The sequence below is a fragment of the Colossoma macropomum genome, unplaced genomic scaffold (genome assembly GCF_904425465.1).
Source record: "Colossoma macropomum unplaced genomic scaffold, Colossoma_macropomum, whole genome shotgun sequence".
Lineage (NCBI taxonomy): Eukaryota > Metazoa > Chordata > Actinopteri > Characiformes > Serrasalmidae > Colossoma > Colossoma macropomum.
Genome location: NW_023495312.1, coordinates 407,802 through 428,057, shown reverse-complemented (window position 1 = coordinate 428,057; position 20,256 = coordinate 407,802). Strand labels below are relative to the sequence as shown.

Genomic DNA, 20,256 nt, shown 5'->3' with positions numbered 1-20,256 from the left:
GATGTGTTAACTTATTTTCACTTTGAAAATCATCAAAACATGTTGATCGGGGGGTTACCATCAGGAAAAAATGCAAGCTATAGGGTAAGGTTCTGTAATGCTCACACGTAGCATTTTACTACTGAACTCTGATTTCTATGGTTTTTCTTATGGCTTAATTCTACAGACGACAGTCTTTTATTTACTTTTATATTATCATCCAAAATTAGCGTGAATATAAAATAAATGTGTGGCTATACTTGGATACTAATGCTGCAGTATGTTGGTATGTGCATGCATGAGAACTAATAAATAGAAAACATACTTTTTTTTTATATGTGTTTGCACATGCACCAGATGAATGATCCAGAAGAACAAGAGCATGCTACACACACTGTTAAAGGCTGTGTCCAGGTCGTCCTCTTAAGTACATAAAACCCTGCTGTACTAGATGTGTGCTTTATCATCCTGCTACATGTGTATCTCCTTTTTTATCTCCTCTTTCTGATTTTTCATCATTTTATGGGCATGAATTAAGAGTAATCAAAACCATTTAACCATTAGGGTTATACAATATATGATAAGGAATATCACAATCACAATACGGGCAATATAATAAACATATGGTGTTCTGGCCACATGGAGAATCCTTGCTAACTGTTCATCATTTCAACACAGGTGTTTAAAGCTGTAGTTTTAGCCAACAATACACACAGTGAGATCACCATCATGCTGTCATATTGTGGTATAGTGAGATTATCATGTTGTCATATTTTGTAATGCAGGCTACGACTGTATTACTAAGATGTGTATTACTGTGCAGCTCTCTGTGGCTTTTATTTGCATTTGTACAAAGTAAAGCCACAGGTACAAACAAAGTGACAATAGAACAGTGGAGAGAGGAGGGGCTGGTGACAGGTCTATACATATTCCAGCTTTCCTACCAGCACTCACACATGGCAACAGTACCGAATAGGTTTAGAGAGACATGTACAGGTGAAATCTGCTGTATATGTGACAACAACATGTTTGGAAGTCTACTAACATTGCTGGTTATTAAAATTAAACCATAACTGTGCTTCTCCACCCTCAAATTAGTTTGCAACGAACAGTGTCAACTAATCTATTCATGCTGCACCCACAAATGTGTCATTTTACTGCAACTGTAGCTGGGTTAGACATGCAAAAAGGAAGTGAGTAGGCAAGTACACAACAAATGAAGCAATGGTTAATTTTTTAGGCCAGAGTGTCCCTTTAATAAACAGTTTGGTTCCATTTAATTGTATTAAACTATAATATATTCTATTTTTCTTGTACTTTTAAAAATCTTGGCTTCTGCAAGCTCTGGCGTAGGTGTATGTGTACCTGGAAGTGGAAGATGCCGGTGTAGCCACTGCTAAAGCTCTGTCCATGTGGAACCACACGGTGCAGCAAGTTATCGTTAAGAGTGAGAGATGCAATAGCAGCCAAGAGCCAACAGTCACCTGCAAATATTAAAAAACAGACATAAACTTTAATTTCCATTCAGTCCCAGATTCATATGCTAGATAAAGGTAGAACCCCTGATCTGTTCAGTGTTTCGTCTCCAACACATGTGATACATGCCAACATGTCATGTTTTATTTATTTCGATTTATAGTTTGAATATGCAAACATTTGATTTCCTTATTTATTCAGGGCTGGGAAGGGCTGGACCAGGAACCATTTCTTTAGAAAAATTCATTCTGGCCAGGAGCAATCCTTCCAAAATGATCCACCCTTTCCCTTCTCTCCTCCATATTACCTCATATGATCATGCTGTTTGGGTCAAACACACATGCCAAATCAAGATCACTTAGACAACGGCAATGACAAGCAGTGACTCAAGTTAGTACATAATATAGTATATGTTATATGTATTGTCGTCATCTCGAAACCTCATAATGCCATTTTAAAAATTATTTGACAACATTTGAGAATGTGGAAAGTTGCCCTTAAACTGGTGATTGAAGATAAACGGAAGCATTTAAATGGTCTAAAATGACCTGGAATGAAATCTTGTTATTAAGCTTGGATGGTAGCAACAATTTAGACAAACAATTATCGTCTGCAGAATTATCACAATTAAAGTTATCATTGTGAACCAAATTCAGTTACACATGTATAACCAACTGGGCTAGCTTCTAATATTCCGTAACAATCTATAACGATAACTATATTCTACACAGACAGCATATGACACTCTTAACATCCAGTGGTTCTCCGCGTTCATTTGGACACTAAATATGCAGGTAACCCAGGATTCTTTGCTAGACTGAAAATCTGCTTGTGGATCAAAGTATAATTGTCTGTAGGTAATCAGTGTGCGATGTTATGTTTGTATACATATTTTAGGGTACAATTTCTATTTTCGCCAAGTTTAATATACTGAAAAAATAAAACATAACGTTTGCTCAAACCACATTTAATGTTGTTTAACCAGGGGCACCCAAACCTTTGACAGCAGTCTGTAATCTAACATGGTGCTATAACAGGTTCCCGAAGGCAGCACGAGTAATGTTAGCATATTTCTTAGCTATGTAGCTTATCCTGTTTTTAGCATGCATGCTAGCAGAATTAATGTTTTTTGTTTACATTTTCACTCTTAAGAACAAATCTAGCATTGCTTGAGTACACATGGTTATGTGTCACTATAGACATTTAAGTAAATATATCTAGGAATGAAAATGGCTCATTTTAATTTGGACACTAAAGGCTTGTCCTCTAATAGTTGCATATTTATATTATTTATCTGACCAATATTCATCAGCTAAACTGTCATGACATGACAGCCCTGTTCATAAAGACAGAATGAAAGTGCATGATTCTCCTGTTGACTGATTCATCTTAGATCCATCTCTGCTTTCCTAGCATTCACCCTCACTACTTAGGAGTTTACATACCACAGTGTCTAAACTCCTTTAAACAGGATGATCTACAGCTAAAATGAAAGCTCACTACCATAAAAAGAAGAATCATTTTGGGCCAAAACTCTCCCAAATAAGGATGTCCAGTGTGAGTAATGTTAGCTGAAGCTGTCAGACTGAAACAATATTCAACACTTTAATGAGACTGTAATTATATCCATATTTCTCAAAGCTCTTAGGAAGCAAAAATCTGGAACAACCCACAGGTAACTCAAGCAGTAATTAGTTTACCACAAGGACCATTGTCACAGTTCTAAACGCTGCATGGGTTAAAACAGGTTTTCAGGTGCAGAAGCATTATGCAAGTCTGGCCGCTGGGGAAATAAAGCTGCTGTGGATTGTGTGTGGATCAACACACACACAGACACACACAGACAGACACAGACAGACACAGACAGACACAGACAGACACAGCAGCTCCACAGGAGCAAAGCATTCATTATAAATGAAACAGCGTGTTCAGGGTAAATCACAGCACAGTTTTACAAAGGTCAAGGAGCCATGTGTGTGCATTTCTCCTCTGGTCTGGAGAACCCATGGGTCTTCAAGCTAGAGTTGTTTCTTAACATTTAGGTGCAGGACAGGGCAGGACAGTAGTGGCTGGTGCTTTGTGGCACCAGTGTATGCCCTGCTGTCTCAAAAACAGCTCTAAACAGCACTAAATTACATACTAACAAAAGCTAATAAAACCCTTATTGTTAACAGCTTACTTACTGTTACTTACAGGTTTACCCAATAAAAGAAAATAAATAACTCAGAATTCTGTATTTACAATTTATTCACAATATTTTCCAAACAGTGACTATTTTTAATTTGAGATGATGTCAGTCAGGCACAGAGTCTGTACTGGTGGTCTGTTATGAGATCCCACTCCTTTGAGAACACAACCAATCACCACATACAGAAGCTGAAGTTCCAGGCAGGAGAAAAGGTATTTTGTAAAAGCCTACAGGAAAAACAGTACTCCTGAGACTCGCACAGACTTCCCAGCCCAGAGTCTGGGTGGGGCCCAAAATGGCATTGTAAAAGCATGTTGTCTGGTGAACGTTGATCTTTGTTTCACTAAAACAAGGTGTATTTAAATATGCAACTAACTCAACTTGAAGCCTGGCTTTAATAGGGCTCTGCAGGCTGAGCTTCCACTGACTTCCACAAACACATTCACTGCAGTGATACAGCATCGATATTTTACACTTTCTAATCGCTAAAATTAATGAATTGCAGGATGAGTTATGAGCAACACAGACACGTTAGTAAACATTTCAGTGCCATATTCTGATGTAATTTAGGGGGGGAAGCTGTAGTCTTATAGGAACCACCACTGATGGAGAAATCCAATATATTAAACTGAATATGGAAATAAAACATATATTGAAATAATAAATAAAATTAAAAATGTGAGACTTATGGCAAGAAAAAGCCCTATTTAAAGCGATAGATTGGTCAAAACATCAAATTTACAGTTTTCCCTTTAAAGCTAAGACATGTTTAGTTTCCAAAAAGTTTCCTTAATTTTGCAACAGAGCTTTGAGGCCAATGTAGCTTAATGCAGTAAAATTCAGGCCTCAAGTCAGCCGCTAATGTCTTTTAACTTCTCTTCCTGTCAAAACTATTTTGTCTTTCTGTAACACATGCACTGTTCTCTAAGGCAAGCCTGTGCATGTGAGTCTACACACTTCCTTCAGGCGGAGCTATCGCCATGGTAACAGGGAAGAAACCCCTAAAAGGTGGTAGGACAAACTCACCAAGAGCCCCTTGACAGATGTCTGTGCGTGTGGCTCCATCCACAATGAACTGAGGACGCGAGCAGATCTCCTGTAAACACATACACACTGTATTCATTATGAAATGAAGTCACACAGGCAAACAATCATTATATTATTTATATATTATTCATTTTAAATAATATACAGTTGTATGCAAATGTTTGAACTTGAACGTTTTTCCTCTGTTCCTCCTTCCTATATTAAAGAGTTAAAGGTTAAAGGTTAAAAGGTTTGTGAATACATGTGAATTACATTTTGTAAACAACAGCATTTATAATTTGTTCAGTGGGTTAATATCAGTCAGTGATTAGACTGCCGCTGGATATTGAGTGGTATGCCTCTTAGCGGTAAACAAACTGTTTGACTGTGGTTTACGCTTTGTTGAACAGGAGCTGAGAGCTGGAGCCTGTACCTTCTTACGACCCCAATGTGTTTGTCAGCTATCTAGCTGATATACTCAGCACTACGCCTGAACCCAAAACTCTTGTGAAGGATCATTACTCACAATAAGAAGTCACAGACCAATAAAGAGGGGTTACATATGGAGAGTGAATGGTACAGTTTAAACGTTAACAGCATGTTCATAATGCATCAAACTCTTTCTGCGTTAACAGCTGAGGGAAATTTGGTTTTCCATGATATGAGCCTTTTAAATTAACAAATAAACAGCAATTATGCATTCAAATGTGCAGAAATGTATTGCCTGTAGATGGTGTGTACTCACTTTCGCTAGTAACGTCATGTATATTTACACACACACACACACACACAAAAGGAACACTTCATTAGCTCTGCATTCCTCTTCAAAAGTGCTACAGTATCAAACCCACAATGCGGGCTCATGGCTTTCTCACTGGCACGTGGCCCACTTATTACGCTATTGCTCTTTGTGCTGCTGCAGCATCTCTACTCTCAGCCTGCGGGCAGGGAGTAAACCTGCTAAATTAGTTATGAGGCCCATCCCTCTGCCTTTTATTCCACACAAATCACTTCAGGGATAGCCCCAGCCCAAACATGCCCCCCCCACTCTGCCTTCTCTTTTCCCACACTCGCCCATAGCAACAAGCCCAAACTGCTCGCTCATACACAGAAGACGGATGATAGGAAATCCTCCAAGAGTGGAGCCATCAGGCACTGTGGCAGCGACGAGCTATTAAAAGCATCATTTTGGTGGGTGAAGCGCAGAGGGTGCACGATCAAAATCAGCAGTCACTCCTAACACAAGACCACAACTGGCCAACTTATTCTAATTGTGAATGATTTGTATCTGTAGCGACCTTGACATAAATAATGTGAGCCAGCCAAGTACATGAATGCTATGTGTGCATGTCCTTGCATGTGCAAAGCACCAGTGTTTTATTTCAGGGCATTTTTTTTAGCCCTCAAACAAAGTATGAACTTCAAGTAAACAGTAAATAAACAATGTCACAGGTCTTGGTTACCTACTTTTTTGAAAAAATCATAATGGTCCAAGAAAATGTTCAGGAAGTGATGTTTGGGAGCCTTATCAGCGGGCTATTAAAGTTGTAACAATTCAAAAAATTCATAATTAAGTTCAGTATAATCGAGATTAAGTACATTTTTTTTCATACAGCCAAAATAAAGCTGCTTGGGCAATAGGGCAATGGTTCAGAAAGGTTTACGGCTTTTCACAGACAACTGTAGCTGAACTGCAGAGCGACTTAGCATTATCATTTAAATGCAAAGCACAAGAACATGGCTTTGGAACAGTCTCTCTCATTCACAGATGTGCAGCGGTGTGAGGTTTCTCCAGCAGAAAAAGCTATTAACACACAAGCTGCTTTTATGTAGAAGAAAAAGCCTTGAACTCTCACTATTGGTGAAACAGTTTATTAGTAAAAGTTGTTAAGTTACTCAATACAACATAATATAAATACATGATTTCCATTAAAAGAATTTCAGTAATTCAGTTAAAGCTAAAGTGCATATAAGCAGACCGTGTGTGGGGTTGGAGGGGGTGGTTGGGGTTTAAAAAAAAAAAATTAATGCTAATTACTTTTCACCTCAGCCTGAATTCATCATTACTGAATGCAGTGAACAGAAGTACAATACTTAATACTGCAAAAAGGAACCATGGTGTTTTACCAGATTAGGGCTGAATGATTTGGTGAAAATAGCAAATTTAATAGCAATAAGCAACCATTACTTATATTGTGTGTCAGAATGTCTGTTCACGAGCTCTACGTTATTAAAGGCGAAATGCACAAATTTTTCAGTTTCTCCATAATTTGGTCATGGAGAACATTCAAGACATTCAGAGTGGTCTGATATGAAATGGTTAATTGTAGAGAAATATTGAATTTTTTACAGTCGTGGTGATAGGAACCAGGAGCCACAACGTTATAATGTGAGTGTAGGCATTTTACTTACTGTTCAAAACAATCAGTCAACTTACACGTCTTCTGATTTGTATGCCATGTCGAAAATAGTAAAATAGTGACAAATCTGAAAAATGTTTTATTTAGGTATTACTATTTTGCCTTACAAACACCCTGCATACACCTCTCTGCCACCAACGGATTTTTAAAAAAAAGGCTAAAAACTTCTCAAAACTATCGTAAAACAATGTCTTCAGCATCTGGCAGTGTATTCGTAAACATTTCACAGAGGAACGACATTAAATGCTTCAGGCATCTGGTTCCTATCACCACCACTATGAAAAAATTCTGACTAAGCAAGTTTCTCTACAACGGAGTATTTCATATAAAAGCCCTCCAAAAGACTTTATTTACATGTTAACCGTTCAATAATGCAGACACTTTCAAAAATCAGTGGAATTCTCCATTTAGGCCAAAGCACACTGACCAGACGAACAAGACCAGACATTCTGATGTGTGACGTTGCCCTTAGAATTTCTAGACGAAGAACTGACATGCTAAATAAGGGGGAGTGAACAGGAGAGAACAATCTAGAGTTGTTCACCAAATTAAACTCAGGTTTGGCACAACAATCGTTTGTGTTTTCTGTTTCATGAAAATGGCATCATTTTAAATTTCGACCTTAAAATAAAAATAATTAAATTGTTCAGCTTATACCTGATCCATACAGACATTCTTATCAGCATTAGCCACAAGATAATATTTTAGTCTCAAACTGACATGCAAGCTACAATATAGCAATATCAGACACAATGTATTGTTACACCCATCCATGTTACACCACTGGCAGAAGTGTTAGGAAACCAGCACACAATCAGCATTCATTTAATACATCAATATCAAAGAAGACCTATATCTTTGCATGGCAATAATCTACTGTGTGCTGTTTATCACTGAACATAACATAACAGCACAAGCTAGGCTAAAGCAAGCTTGTTTTACAGCAGAAACCATAGGCCAGGGAGTGCAGGAGAGAGGAGGGAAAGAAATGAGAAAGAAAAGAGGGAGAAAGAGCAGAGTGGACACTGGCCAGAGCACAGTTTGGGGACTGGAAAACTGCATGGTCCTGGAGAAGCAGGGCAGAACTTTGGGTTAGAGAGCAGGAGAGAACGGAACAAACATGGAGACTGCTCTAACTCACAGGGTTTAATGGTGTGTAAAAAATGGAAGACGATAACGGAAAAAGGAGCAACAGAAACATGACAGCAAGGGAGATAAAGAGTGATGAACAAAGGAAAATATCTAAGGAAACACACTGTTTAGCTCAAGCAGGATGAGATAAACCTGGAATTTTGGACAGGTCATGAAACAGCAAAGCACCACACAAGAAAATAAGTGCAGCAAATTCTTAATGCGACAAAAAAACAGTATAACGAAGCTTGATGATGATGATGATGATGATGATGGCCTACCAGGGAAAAATGTGCCCTCAGTAGATGGTGCTATCTAGGATGTAACAATAGCACTCATTTTTCCTCAATACTGATATCAAAAGCTTGAGTATCAGCTGATATCGATACTGATACAATGTTTCGCTTTTTTTGGTTGAAGCACTTAATGTAAAATGAGAATCTATATGTAGACCATCACGCTCAAACTAGTCAAAAGACCCTACTATCCAAGATAATCGGGGCCAGATGATCTCTTAACCAGTATGTCTGGGGACAACCTTGAGAAATTTTGAGCTGAACGTGGGTGGGAACATAGACTTCTCAGGGTGGGAACAAACTGAGAGGGAAATTGCCAAACCAATCCAAGTTCAAAGCATGGACTAAATGAATTTGAGGCTGGGTTTAGAGGGCACTACAATCCCCTCTGTATAAAAAGTTTAAAACGTCACCCCAGACATGTCTTCTCATTACGAGAACATGTCTGTCCCTGTGAGACTATCCTACATGAAGAAATACACAGCCAACAGTGCTATTGTTGTTCTAAAGTGCTAAATTGGATCAAATTTTTTCTTCTATCAGCAAGATACCTATACCCACCGACACAGGCATGTCGTCTCTATTTATAAGACAAATATGGCTTCTCTCAGCAAACTCTGATTGGAAACTCAAGCCTGAGTAGCCCCAAAGGAGTAAGATGGCAAAATATCAAAGTTACACAATTTTCCCTCTTAGCCCAAATGTAATCGGTCAGCCAAGACACGTTTGGTGTCCCAAGTTTGCTTCTTTAACTTTTGCACTGGAGCTACGAGACACAAAAGTAAAAATGGCATTCTGACTTCAGATGATTACTACAACTGATTTCAGCTAAATATCATACCAGTTTGTAGACACAGTATGCTGTATGCTGTCAGAAACCACATCAGCAAGTCTATTTGACATAATTTAAGTGTGTGAGACTTAAATGAGCTTCCATTACTTGTGAACCTTTAAAAGGCAAGTGTGAAAAAGTGATGTGTGTGACATTTCCCACTTTCTCACCGGCGGCCTCATCCAGCGCACACCATGCGTCTTGGAGGAGCGTGGTCCCAGCTCATTATAACCCAGGGAGGAGGCAGAGGCTGGGAAGTAACTGTCCTCAAACAGCGTCCTGCTCTGCAGACACTGCGCCTTCAGCATCTCGTAGTCCTGCCCCAGAAACTTGACTGCTTTGTGGTTCTGCCCCAAGCCATCGTCCCGGTCCCACTGACTGCGCAGCTTGGCTGCCATCCCTGTAGCGTAAATGGGCTCCATGTCTCCCCACTGCGCTGATCTGCCCGGCAACAGAGAGTTAACTGCTCGCAACAAGGGGGCGGGGCAAAGTTAAGCCAGTAAGGATTCAAAAGGCCCGGTGGCTAATTAGTGCATGTAAATCCACTAGTGCTGAATGAGGAAGAGGGACTGTAATCTTTACTCATGTGGCAGAAAGTGAGTCTGGTCCCAAAGCTCCTGAAAAAAAAGAGGAAAAGGAGAGTGTTACATTTACACTGGGACGCTTATTATATCGGTAATCTATAAATTAATGTTGACTGAGTAATCCTATATTTAATACAAGGCCAGACAGTAAAAAAACACTTTGAAGGACAATGATTTTTTAAATTTTATGCATAATTCACTTGTTGGAATGTAAACAGTTATTCAGCGTGTTTTTATGTGAAATGGTAAAATTGTAGACTTTTGCAGAAACTCAGATTTCCTCTACAGTGGTGGCGATAAGAACCAGCAGTCATAATACAGTACAAATAAAGCCATTATTTACCATCCAAACCACCAGCGAACCTAAACGTGTCTGAGTTTTTATATGTAATGTTGATGAAAAAACCCGTGGTAAATCTGAAAAAATATGTTTTCTTTGGAGACCATTCTGCCCGTAACACCCTGCATGCACCTCTCTACAATGAATAGTTTAAAAAAAATAATAAAAATAGAACGAAATTTTGTCTCAATAATAACATAAAACAATGTCTCAAGCATCAGACAGCACATGTGTAATAACTTTCTGTAAGGGAGCTTTGAGCTTTTGGAGGTAATAAACCTTTTAGGCGCCTGGTTCCTATCACCACCACTGTGAACAACTCTTCTTTCTTTAGAACAAAGCATTTCATATCAAACCACCCTGAATGACTTTGTTTAGGTCTTTTCATCTAATTAGGTAGAAAGTTTGGAAAATTGGTGGAATTTCTCAATAACTGAACAATAACCATCCATGCAGGGTCTTACAAAATGTTTAACTGGGGGGGGGGGCTAAGAACTCTTTCAAAAACCTATGAACCATCTAGAATGTAATCAAATCTTCAAGTCAAAATAATAAGTAAAGAGAACTCAATAAAACAAAACTCATACAATTCTACACCTTTTTTTTTTTACACATTTTGAACAAAGTGATCCAACAATAAATGTCTTTGTTAGAAAAAAGTATGTAAACCTCTGCTTTCAGTAACTGGTATGACCCCTTAGGCAGCACTGACTTCAACCAAATTAATCAAGTAACTCTTCAGAACAGTCCTGCATACCGTCTTGGTGGGATTTTCCTCCCAAAAAAACTGCTTCTACTGTTTTCTCCTGCAGAGTTTGTTGATACAATCTAGAATTTGTACTATTATCTAGGCAGCAAATAGCAGTAAAACAGTCCCAATGATACTGCCACCACCATGTTTCACAGTTGCTATCAAGCTCTTATGCTAGAATGCAGTGTTCAGCTATTGCCAAACATGTTTATCATTTCAGCCAAAAAGTTCTGTTTTGGACTCATTCTTCCACTTGTCATTCACTTGAAGGATTACAATAATGGTAAAATTTCTCCACCTGTAGACTATCTGCCTAACAGTGGATTGGCGCAAACTCTAGTTGTTTTGTAACATCTTCAAGGTTGGTGAGCATCAACAACTCTTTTTCTGACGTTCTCAAAAATCTCCTTCAACCAAGGCATGGCATACGCTTACAAATGTCAGTGGCAAAAACCAGACTCTGATAGTGAAGACTTAAGTTGGTGTTTCTGAAATGGGACAGGGCCACCCAAACTCACACTTCTAAGTTCCATTTGGTTGAACCTTCTGACTCTAATTTTCCCATGTACTGAACAGATAATAATGTATTCCTAGAGGTTCACACACTTTTTCCAACACAAGCATTTATTACTGGATCCTTATGACCAGTAAATGAATGAAAAAGTATATACTTAAGTGTTTCACTGGTTCTCTTATTTTCTATCTTTAACACTAAAACGAAGATCTGATCATGTTTTAGATCAAATGTATGCAGAAATTCACAGAAATCTAAAGAATTCACAAACTTTCTAGCACCACTGTATATATAAAACACAATAATGCAAAAAAGCATATAGATAGGCATCTCCATCAGTTTATTTTCCCTCCATTGATTTTTGATGGAGTAATTGTGACAAGTTACCATATGCTAATTTGTCCAAAGGCCTAAGAACCACCAAATCATACAAACAAAATTTCACAAAACATTTCTGCAAGAATGCAGCTTCACAGATGATACTATCTCAGAGCAAATATATCTATGCATTTTACACACATCATTTGCCTGTTCTATCTATATGCACATCATATTACGTTGTTTTTTGTTATTTGCCTACACAGAACATTGCAATTCTACAGCTTATTGCAAAATGTGTAGCAATGTGACAGTATAAACAGAGAAGACCAAAATATAAGAAACAAGCTGTCATACACTGGTGCTGGATTAAAGTGAAAAAGAAAGGCTCGGTGCCGTAACATAGCAACCACAGACAGTTGAGCAAACTTTCAAGCATGTGTCTTTGATTTTGTGAAGTCCCTCCTTTCCATGCCGCAGTGTGCTTTGCCCACTTCACCTTTCTTCTACAAACAGGCTCTGCCATTTGGGTCAGTTTATGAAAGTGCCATCTGGTCAGGTCAACAACCAAGTGGCCTGCATTTCCTTTACACTCTCATTAAACATCCAGTCATACTAGCTGTTTCAGACAACAAACCTTTGTACTGTTTCTCACTATAGTCACTCTTTGCACAATTATTGCAGCTGTGAGTCACAAAATAACACACAGTATAACTGCGGGTTTGCCAAACCACCCTCGATAAGAAAGGGCCGGCTCTTGCCTTTGGAGGGCCCTAAGCAGGACTTTTTTTTTTGGGGGGGGGCTCCATCTCGCTAGCTGATGCACAGTAAAATCAGAGGCTAACTAATAACAATGACTACCATAAGCTGTCTAATTTATATACATTTATAACTGACTAATTTGTGTATTGCTGATAATTGGATACTCTTTCAGGGTGCTAATAAGTTACACTTTAAATTACAGACAACTTTCTCAGCATTCTCACTCTGTCTCACAACGCAGTAGCTAACCTTGAGCTTAGTTCAATCTAACTCTGGTGGCAGTTGCGACAGCGATGCATTTTTACTGTTATAAATGCTTTACTTTCTACATGTTTCGGTAGTATGATTTTTCTTTCCTTGGCAACTGCTCGTGTTTCATGCCATCGGCTGTTCTTCATAAACGTCACACTTTCATGTGCACATGCACGAGGAATAATCACAGTCAGAGTATCTAAATCTGAATTAATCACAGCCTGAGTATCTAAACCTGAAGCTGTTAACCGCTGTTGTAAAATTAGTTAACTGCGTGTTTGTTAGGTTTTGTGAAGCTGAAAGTCAGTCAGAAAGGCTGTCTAATCTCAATCCGCTTCGTTAGACCACAGATCCATTGCTTCTTCTTGTCCAACTACAAGCCAAAATAAATGGCATAACATAAGTATTTCTCCTCATTTTCTCTTTTTTTTTTTTTTAAAACGTACTTTTTTGAAACATGATTACCAGTTGCCCCCCCTTCACTCAAGCATCTTACACAACATAACAGTACTGGGGGCCCTAATTAGCTGCTTATGTCGCTTATTGGGTAGAGCCAGCACTGCGATAAGTTGATGCGGTTACAGTTAAAGGAATACTCCACCTGGCACATTTGTAATCTTACAGTTGAGTACTGTGAACAATAATTTTGAGGTGTTTCTTAGCACTTAGTAAAAGAACATAAATTCTGACTCAATAGACAATTATAATAGAAGTCAAAGGGCAAATCCTTTAGTACCTTCCCACTATTACATGCACACTTCCCTTTACTTTCTATGTATATGCAAGTTATTGTCCATGTTCAGTCATACGTTACAGATACAGCAGGTAGACTTCAAGTTTAAAAAACGATGAGAGGTTTCCTTTAAGAATTGTTCCAGCGTGGGAGCGGATTATTACTCAAAGGAAAATCTTTTTTGTCTTCAACCAAACCTGTTTTCTTCATCCCCCCCTTTTCTTTGTCTAGGTCCATCTTGTGGAACCTCAGACCTGTGCTGTGGACTGATTAGTGACTATTCAAACTGTGCTGAGCTCCTCTCTCACATACTCGCAATGTGAAACAGCTGAAGCAGCTGCGAGGGTGTGGTGCTTTAGTGCTCGCATGGAAACTTATTGCAGTGGACAGCAGCCAAAAGGATACGGCAGCATATGAGTGAGTCTGTGTGTGTGTGTGTGTGTGTGTGTGCTTGCAGCGAGTGTTCTGTAGTGTGTGTTTGCATAAAGGCTTTGCATGAGAAGCCGATAACTACCAACTCGCTGAGGTTTGGCTACTAATTCACCATGGTTGTAATTTAGCGTTCTTACTTTCATATTATTCTCTATTACTCAATCTCCTTTCTCACTCTCTCTCTCTGCTTCCTATAATCCTTTTCTACCCCTTGGATCTCATTGGCTAAAGCCAAACAGCAGTTTTAGACCACAGCCCACAACTACACTCACTACAGAAGAATTACAGTTAGATGGAAACTTCAAACAGCAACTGAAAACAATTCACTGCACTACAGTCTTTCATTAAACATGATTATTTCAGCCACAAGATTATTATATATTTTGTGTTCATTTTTAAGTCAAATTTCATATTTAAAAGAATTAATAAATGTGACTGTTCTTTCCTTGATTCAAAAATCTAAATATCTGAAGAATATATGCTTATATCTTACAGGCTTATGCTACACAGATACTTAAAAAAATACTAATGTGCAATAAAACAGGTTTGTTCCTAAATGAATAAATATGAAACCATTGTGATTCTAATACAGAGTAAAATAAATGTGGTCAGAGCCTCTCGGTCGATAAGCAGCAGTGCACAATGAGAAGAGATAAATACTGAATGCAAGGCTGACACTGTGGATCATATCAGTAATAGTGTATTCAACCGAATAGCTTAACAATTGACATTAATGTGAATCTGAGATGATACTGCATTTCACTTCGGTATTGTGACGTATGGGAGTGAAACAGTGTATCAGGGAGGGTCGGTGAGCTAGCTGAGTGTTTTTTCTCTATGATAGGTGGGGGTGGAGGGTGAAGGAGGTGAAACATGATCGCTGGTGCACAGTGCTGTAATCAAAACTCAGAAGACGGTTTAGAACCAGGCAAAAGACTTTGCATGTTGATGAAAGGTTATGGGAACATAGGAATTTTGTCTTTCAAAGGGCTTTCCTTATCATGGAAAGCCTCAATTACCTTCCTTTTTAAAATACAATAAGAGTTCTATGTAGTTTGTAAACAGTTTGTAAAGTTTCAAAATGTTCCATTCACTACCTTCTACATGCAGTCATTTTGTGCTGCAAAAACAACCCATTTGAATGTACCGTTTATTATTTCACAAAAACCATCAAATGCACATATATCTGCCTATTAGGCCTATAGTAATTTAGCTCCGCCCGTTCAAACTGAAGTTATAAGGAGTGTTTCAGCCCAAGCTGCATCTTAAATGAGCCACAATACTGGGAAGCCAATCGGAACAGAGGTCATTTACATTTCAGTTTTAGCAGTACATTAACAAAAACATTGAAAGTTTAAAAAACAGTCATTTAAAAATGAATTATGTTTGTTTTTGGTAGATAAAATTACAGAAACATTATAACTGGACTTCTGTTTCTAAGAAAAATGTAGGACAAGGGATCTTTAAATGAGTGACGTATCATGCTTTACATGACCAAGAAAATGAGTCAACAAGGTAAAACCAAAGGCTCATTTTGATTCCAGGAAACTCCCATAATCAGAGTTCTTTTTATTTTAAAGCCAAAAATGTAAAATGAAGTTAACTGAACAGTATATTAAAAAATAATTTACTAAGACTTTAACTTCACAAAATAATAACAATTAGCAACAAAAAAGCATATAAAAGGCTGTGTACATAAGGCTCTGCTTCTTACTATAAAACCATTAGGAGAATTTAACTGAAAATCATTACAGATCGGTGGAAAAAAAAATACATTTCAGTTGATTAATTTCAAATTGATTATTTTTACACTGAGTATTATTTAATTTATATATATATATATATATATATATATATATAGCCTGAACTGAATGTGCCCCTGGTGAGGTCTTTTTCCATTCACCACTACACTGCTAACACTAGACACAGAGAGCAAGTTCAGATGAATCACACGACCACAAACTACACGCACAAGGCGGGAGCAACACACTTGCACAGTACATACACTTGTACTCAATACATACATGACTGTTCCCTTAAATGCTAAGGTGGCTAGATACAGTGTGCAATACAAACCATCAGCCAAAATAAGACAGTTTACTAGTCTAAAGTGTAAGCAGTCTGATCACAGTTTGTTTATTCAGGTTTAGCCTTTAGTCTCCATGAAGCAACCAGGCAGGTATGCACTGTGTTATTTACAGTGTACAGCAGAGAGTAAGTGATACGTTATTATTTACCATAATCAGTGCAACATTAAAAGTAACAATTGGACACATGACAGGCCTGCATCTTGGCATGTGCCAAAAATAAATAAGGGTTTTCAGTTCAACAACTGTTCTGTCAAACCTACCACCACAGGCTTCATGTACATGTGTACACACACAGCAATCAGTGCCGTTATAAGATCAGATCGTGTTTCCTGGGCTGCAGGTATGCGGTTAATGTTTACTTCTGGGTGTGGCCGCTATGTGATGAACTACACTAAACACCCAGAAGTTTGTAGACATCTGCTTATCCAGTGTTTCTTCAAGGAAATTAACAGGGACTTGCCCCCTTTTTGCTGCAGGAGCGGCCTCTACTCTTCTAGGAAGGCCTTACACTAGCTGTTGGAAAGTTGCTCTGAAGATTTTATTGAACTCAACTGATTGAAGAGCTTTAGTGAGGTCAGGCACTGATGTTGGATAACTAGTTCTGTACCACTCCAACGTACTGGATGGAGCTCCATCACTCCAGAGAATGCAGTTCCACTTCCTCACAGTCAAATGCTGGGGGGCTCTGAACCCCTCTAGCTGACACCTGTCATGTGTGGGTGGCCTAAAACCACATGATGTAAAGAGATACTTCAAATGAAATAATGACCCCAACAAAAGTAGCTACTTGAGAAGGAGTAAACAAAGTATCACAGCAAAGTACTGTTTCCTATGGAGCTGCAGTGGAACTTCCTTCAAGCATCAGTACAAAATATGAAGTTTTTCAGGCTCTGTTCCTCTCTTTTTGGAATACTTTTGCTCAATGATAAAGCTGCAAAGTGAGAGGTGTCAGCAACAGCAATGCAGAACAAAATGAAATTACCCCTCCCCACCACTCCTGTCCAAAAAAGCAGCTGGGAACTAAACATGATGATCTAAAATGGAAGAGGGTAGACATATTATTCCTTTTCTCACAAATATATTTAGAAGAAAATGCTCAGAAAAGCACAAATCCACCACCATTGTTCTCAAGAATATGGAACTGATTAAAAAGATCCAGTTACCCTGAGCCCTAACTACTTCTCATACTCACTAGCAAAAAAAAGACAAGTGCATATCCCATAACATGGAATGCCCCAAACAGAAGCAGCTAGAGGAAGTTTTACTTTTTCTGAGCTGGAATCAAACCCAGCTTTAAGATGCAGTTACTCAGACCCCATTCTGGTCAATTAAATCAAAACAATAGGTTACAACTAAGTACTACAACTAAGGCGCTGTCGCCTCACAACAAGAAGGACCAGGGTCTTCTCTACGTGGAGTCTGCATGAGTTTCCTCCCACAGTCCAAAGGCAAACTGGACACGCGAAACTGCCCCTCGGTGTGAATGTGTGTGTGATTGTATATGTCTGTGTGCCTCCTCTGCGATGGACTGGCGACCTGTCTGGGGTGCTTCCTGCCTTCCGCCCAATGACTGCTGGGATAGGCTCCAACACCCCCCACGACCCAGAAGAATAAGCGGCTTAAATAATGTAAATTATAGTTCTATTAGTTGCTAAGTACATAACTGTTTTTTTTTTTGGTAAAGGTACTTCTACTTTATTTTACCAAAGCAGCAGTAGGCTACTTTTAGAGCATACACTTAGGTTACTTTACTCTACACATTAATCGATGCAAGATTAAAGCTGCATGCAAATCCACATACTACTGTACTACACAAGCTGTACTAATGAATGCACTTCTAATGATAGTGTACTATTTTTGACATACTATTTGGTATGGATGTGCAATTTCACAATATTTTATAGTAGCATGATAAATTACATCAAAATATGCTTTTCTGAGCATGTCATGGATATCATCAGTACTTCAAGGACACTGGAGAACTGCATGTTTCAACAAAACATAGCATAATTAGGCATGGTCAATTGGATTTAGTGCAGTGCATGTGAAACAAAAATAAAAATAGTGTGAATAAAAATCATTGTGTCCATAGTTTTTGACAGCATTTTTAAAATGCTGTGACATTCTGTCTGTTTCAACATGACAAAAATATTGTGATGTGTATTACGCATATGTCAAGTATTGTGATGCTGCCATAATCACACATCCCTAGTGCATAGAAAGAAACCTAGAATGCGGTTATTGAAGCAGCCCAAGTTTCCCAATTTGCTGCAGCAAAGCTGACCAGCAGCACATGTGGTTCTTTTGGCTCACACGCCACATTGTTCTAGTTCTGATTAGGAAAACTCATACAGGCTGCTCACTTCCTACTACCCCGAGAGCCATAAAACAAGAGCGATGCCTGGTGAAGATTGTCACAATGTCTGAAGAGGTCGCAACGTTATGGCAGCACAGAATGTAAATAAGGGTGGTGCCACAATTAACATGTTTGTATTGTGATGCCAATTATGCCACCAAGACATGGCCAGTTGGAAAGGCTGGCAATGCTGGGGATTCATGTATAAGAAGAGTGTGAATATCGCTCACAGTCAGGCGTGCTGAACAGAGATAAGCAATTTCGATGGAATGCGGCCTAATGTCGTACTATAAACGGGCTCCAACCAAAGCAACGTTTTCTTCACTTCCTTTTCAAAGCCTTTCACAAATCGACAGCAGCAGCAGCACCCAGCCTTACAGACTCATTTAAAGGCCACCAAATCTCCTCACAGACTGTTTCTGGACTAAATAAGAGACTAAAGGAAAATAATAACACATCGATATTGGAGAAACAACGTCAGCTAGTTATAACGTTATAGCTTCCGAAAAAAAGTCTGGACAAAGTACGAAGCTGAAGTCAGAATCTTATTCAAGTTTCCCGTTCCACCTTAAATGGTGCAGCGCCAGACGGTAACTGCTGCACCATTTAAGGTGGAACGGGAAAATCCGAACAAGAAGCTGGCGAGTAAGAAGACAACTTCAGCCTCGTGGACAAAGTCATGTTTAAGGTTAGAAGGACAAAAAGTTAGACCAGAATAGTCAAATTTACTCCGTATGTACTAAAAACACAGGGCAACGCTACTTTCACGAGTAACTGTCGGTTAGCTAGGTTAATTAGCCTGCTCTCTCTAGAAACAACAGAAACGTGACTCCCTGTTTGGAAAGTTTATTAAAAAAACGGAAACCGATAAACAGTAAGTTAGATGAGCTGCTCACCTGTTAGCCCGCCTTGCTCTTCGGTGAATTCAGGGCGTGTTTATAAAAGTATTCCGTCCCTTTACAGTCCCATCTGCAGACTCTGCACTGAAGCTTCCCAGAGATTTGCCACCTTCAGAGAAGTGTTGTGTCCCCCACCCGTGTTCAGAGTAGCCCCGCCCCCTGCGCTATGATTGGCTGGTAGTTCGTCCGCACCAGAGCCGTATAGAAAGACCTGTATTATATATATAAATATAATAATCTCTCTATACGGCTCTGGTCCGCACAAGCAGTCAACCAATCATCACAGCTGTATTATTCAGAAAATGTAATCTAGGGATGGGCGATAGCGCTAATATCCCGATACCAATACTTTTGAGCTTTCTTGTGAGCGTAAAAGCAGAAATTATTTGTGATTTTTACAGTGACAAGCGGTAAATATGGACATTTAAGAATATATTTAAAGGCTTTTGTATTAATATTTGATAAACTGCCACATAGATTGACTGCTTAGTGCTGTGCTTCTTCATGGTCTTGTCAGGTAAATGTCCACGTGTGTCCCATTTCTCAAAAGTGCAAAAACATATTGCGCAAAACACACACAGGCGTTGGCACATAGCAGGTTTACAGAAAATCCATGCAGGTTCAAGTCCCGAATGAACAAGCCAAGGGCGACAGTGGCAAGTAGGAACTCTCTGAAAGCAAGAAGAAAAAACTTTGAGAGGAACCAAGACTCCAAAAGGAGAAGCCATCATCCTCTGGCCAACACCAACAGCAAAACAATAACACAACAAGAGCAATATGAATAAAGAATTAGATTTTAAAATTAATATACAATATTGAATGTATGGAAAAGAAATTAGACCTGTCCACTGAGCCCACTGGGCAGTAGAATTTAGAT

The 20,256-nt window shown here is 38.9% G+C and overlaps 1 protein-coding gene across 1 annotated transcript in view; it reads right to left on the bottom strand.

Annotated features, from left to right (window-relative positions):
• Positions 1-19,520, bottom strand: part of capn1 (calpain 1) — a 34,742-nt gene extending 15,222 nt beyond the window's left edge. Inside the window, exons 1-4 of the mRNA XM_036562101.1 lie at positions 19,377-19,520; positions 9,519-9,965; positions 4,670-4,739; positions 1,345-1,463 (exon numbers count right to left, since the gene is read on the bottom strand). Coding sequence (XP_036417994.1) covers positions 1,345-1,463; positions 4,670-4,739; positions 9,519-9,770 — 441 coding nt within the window. The 5' untranslated portion in view covers positions 9,771-9,965; positions 19,377-19,520. The remainder of the gene's footprint in view (positions 1-1,344; positions 1,464-4,669; positions 4,740-9,518; positions 9,966-19,376) is intronic.
• Positions 19,521-20,256: the final 736 nt, after the last annotated feature.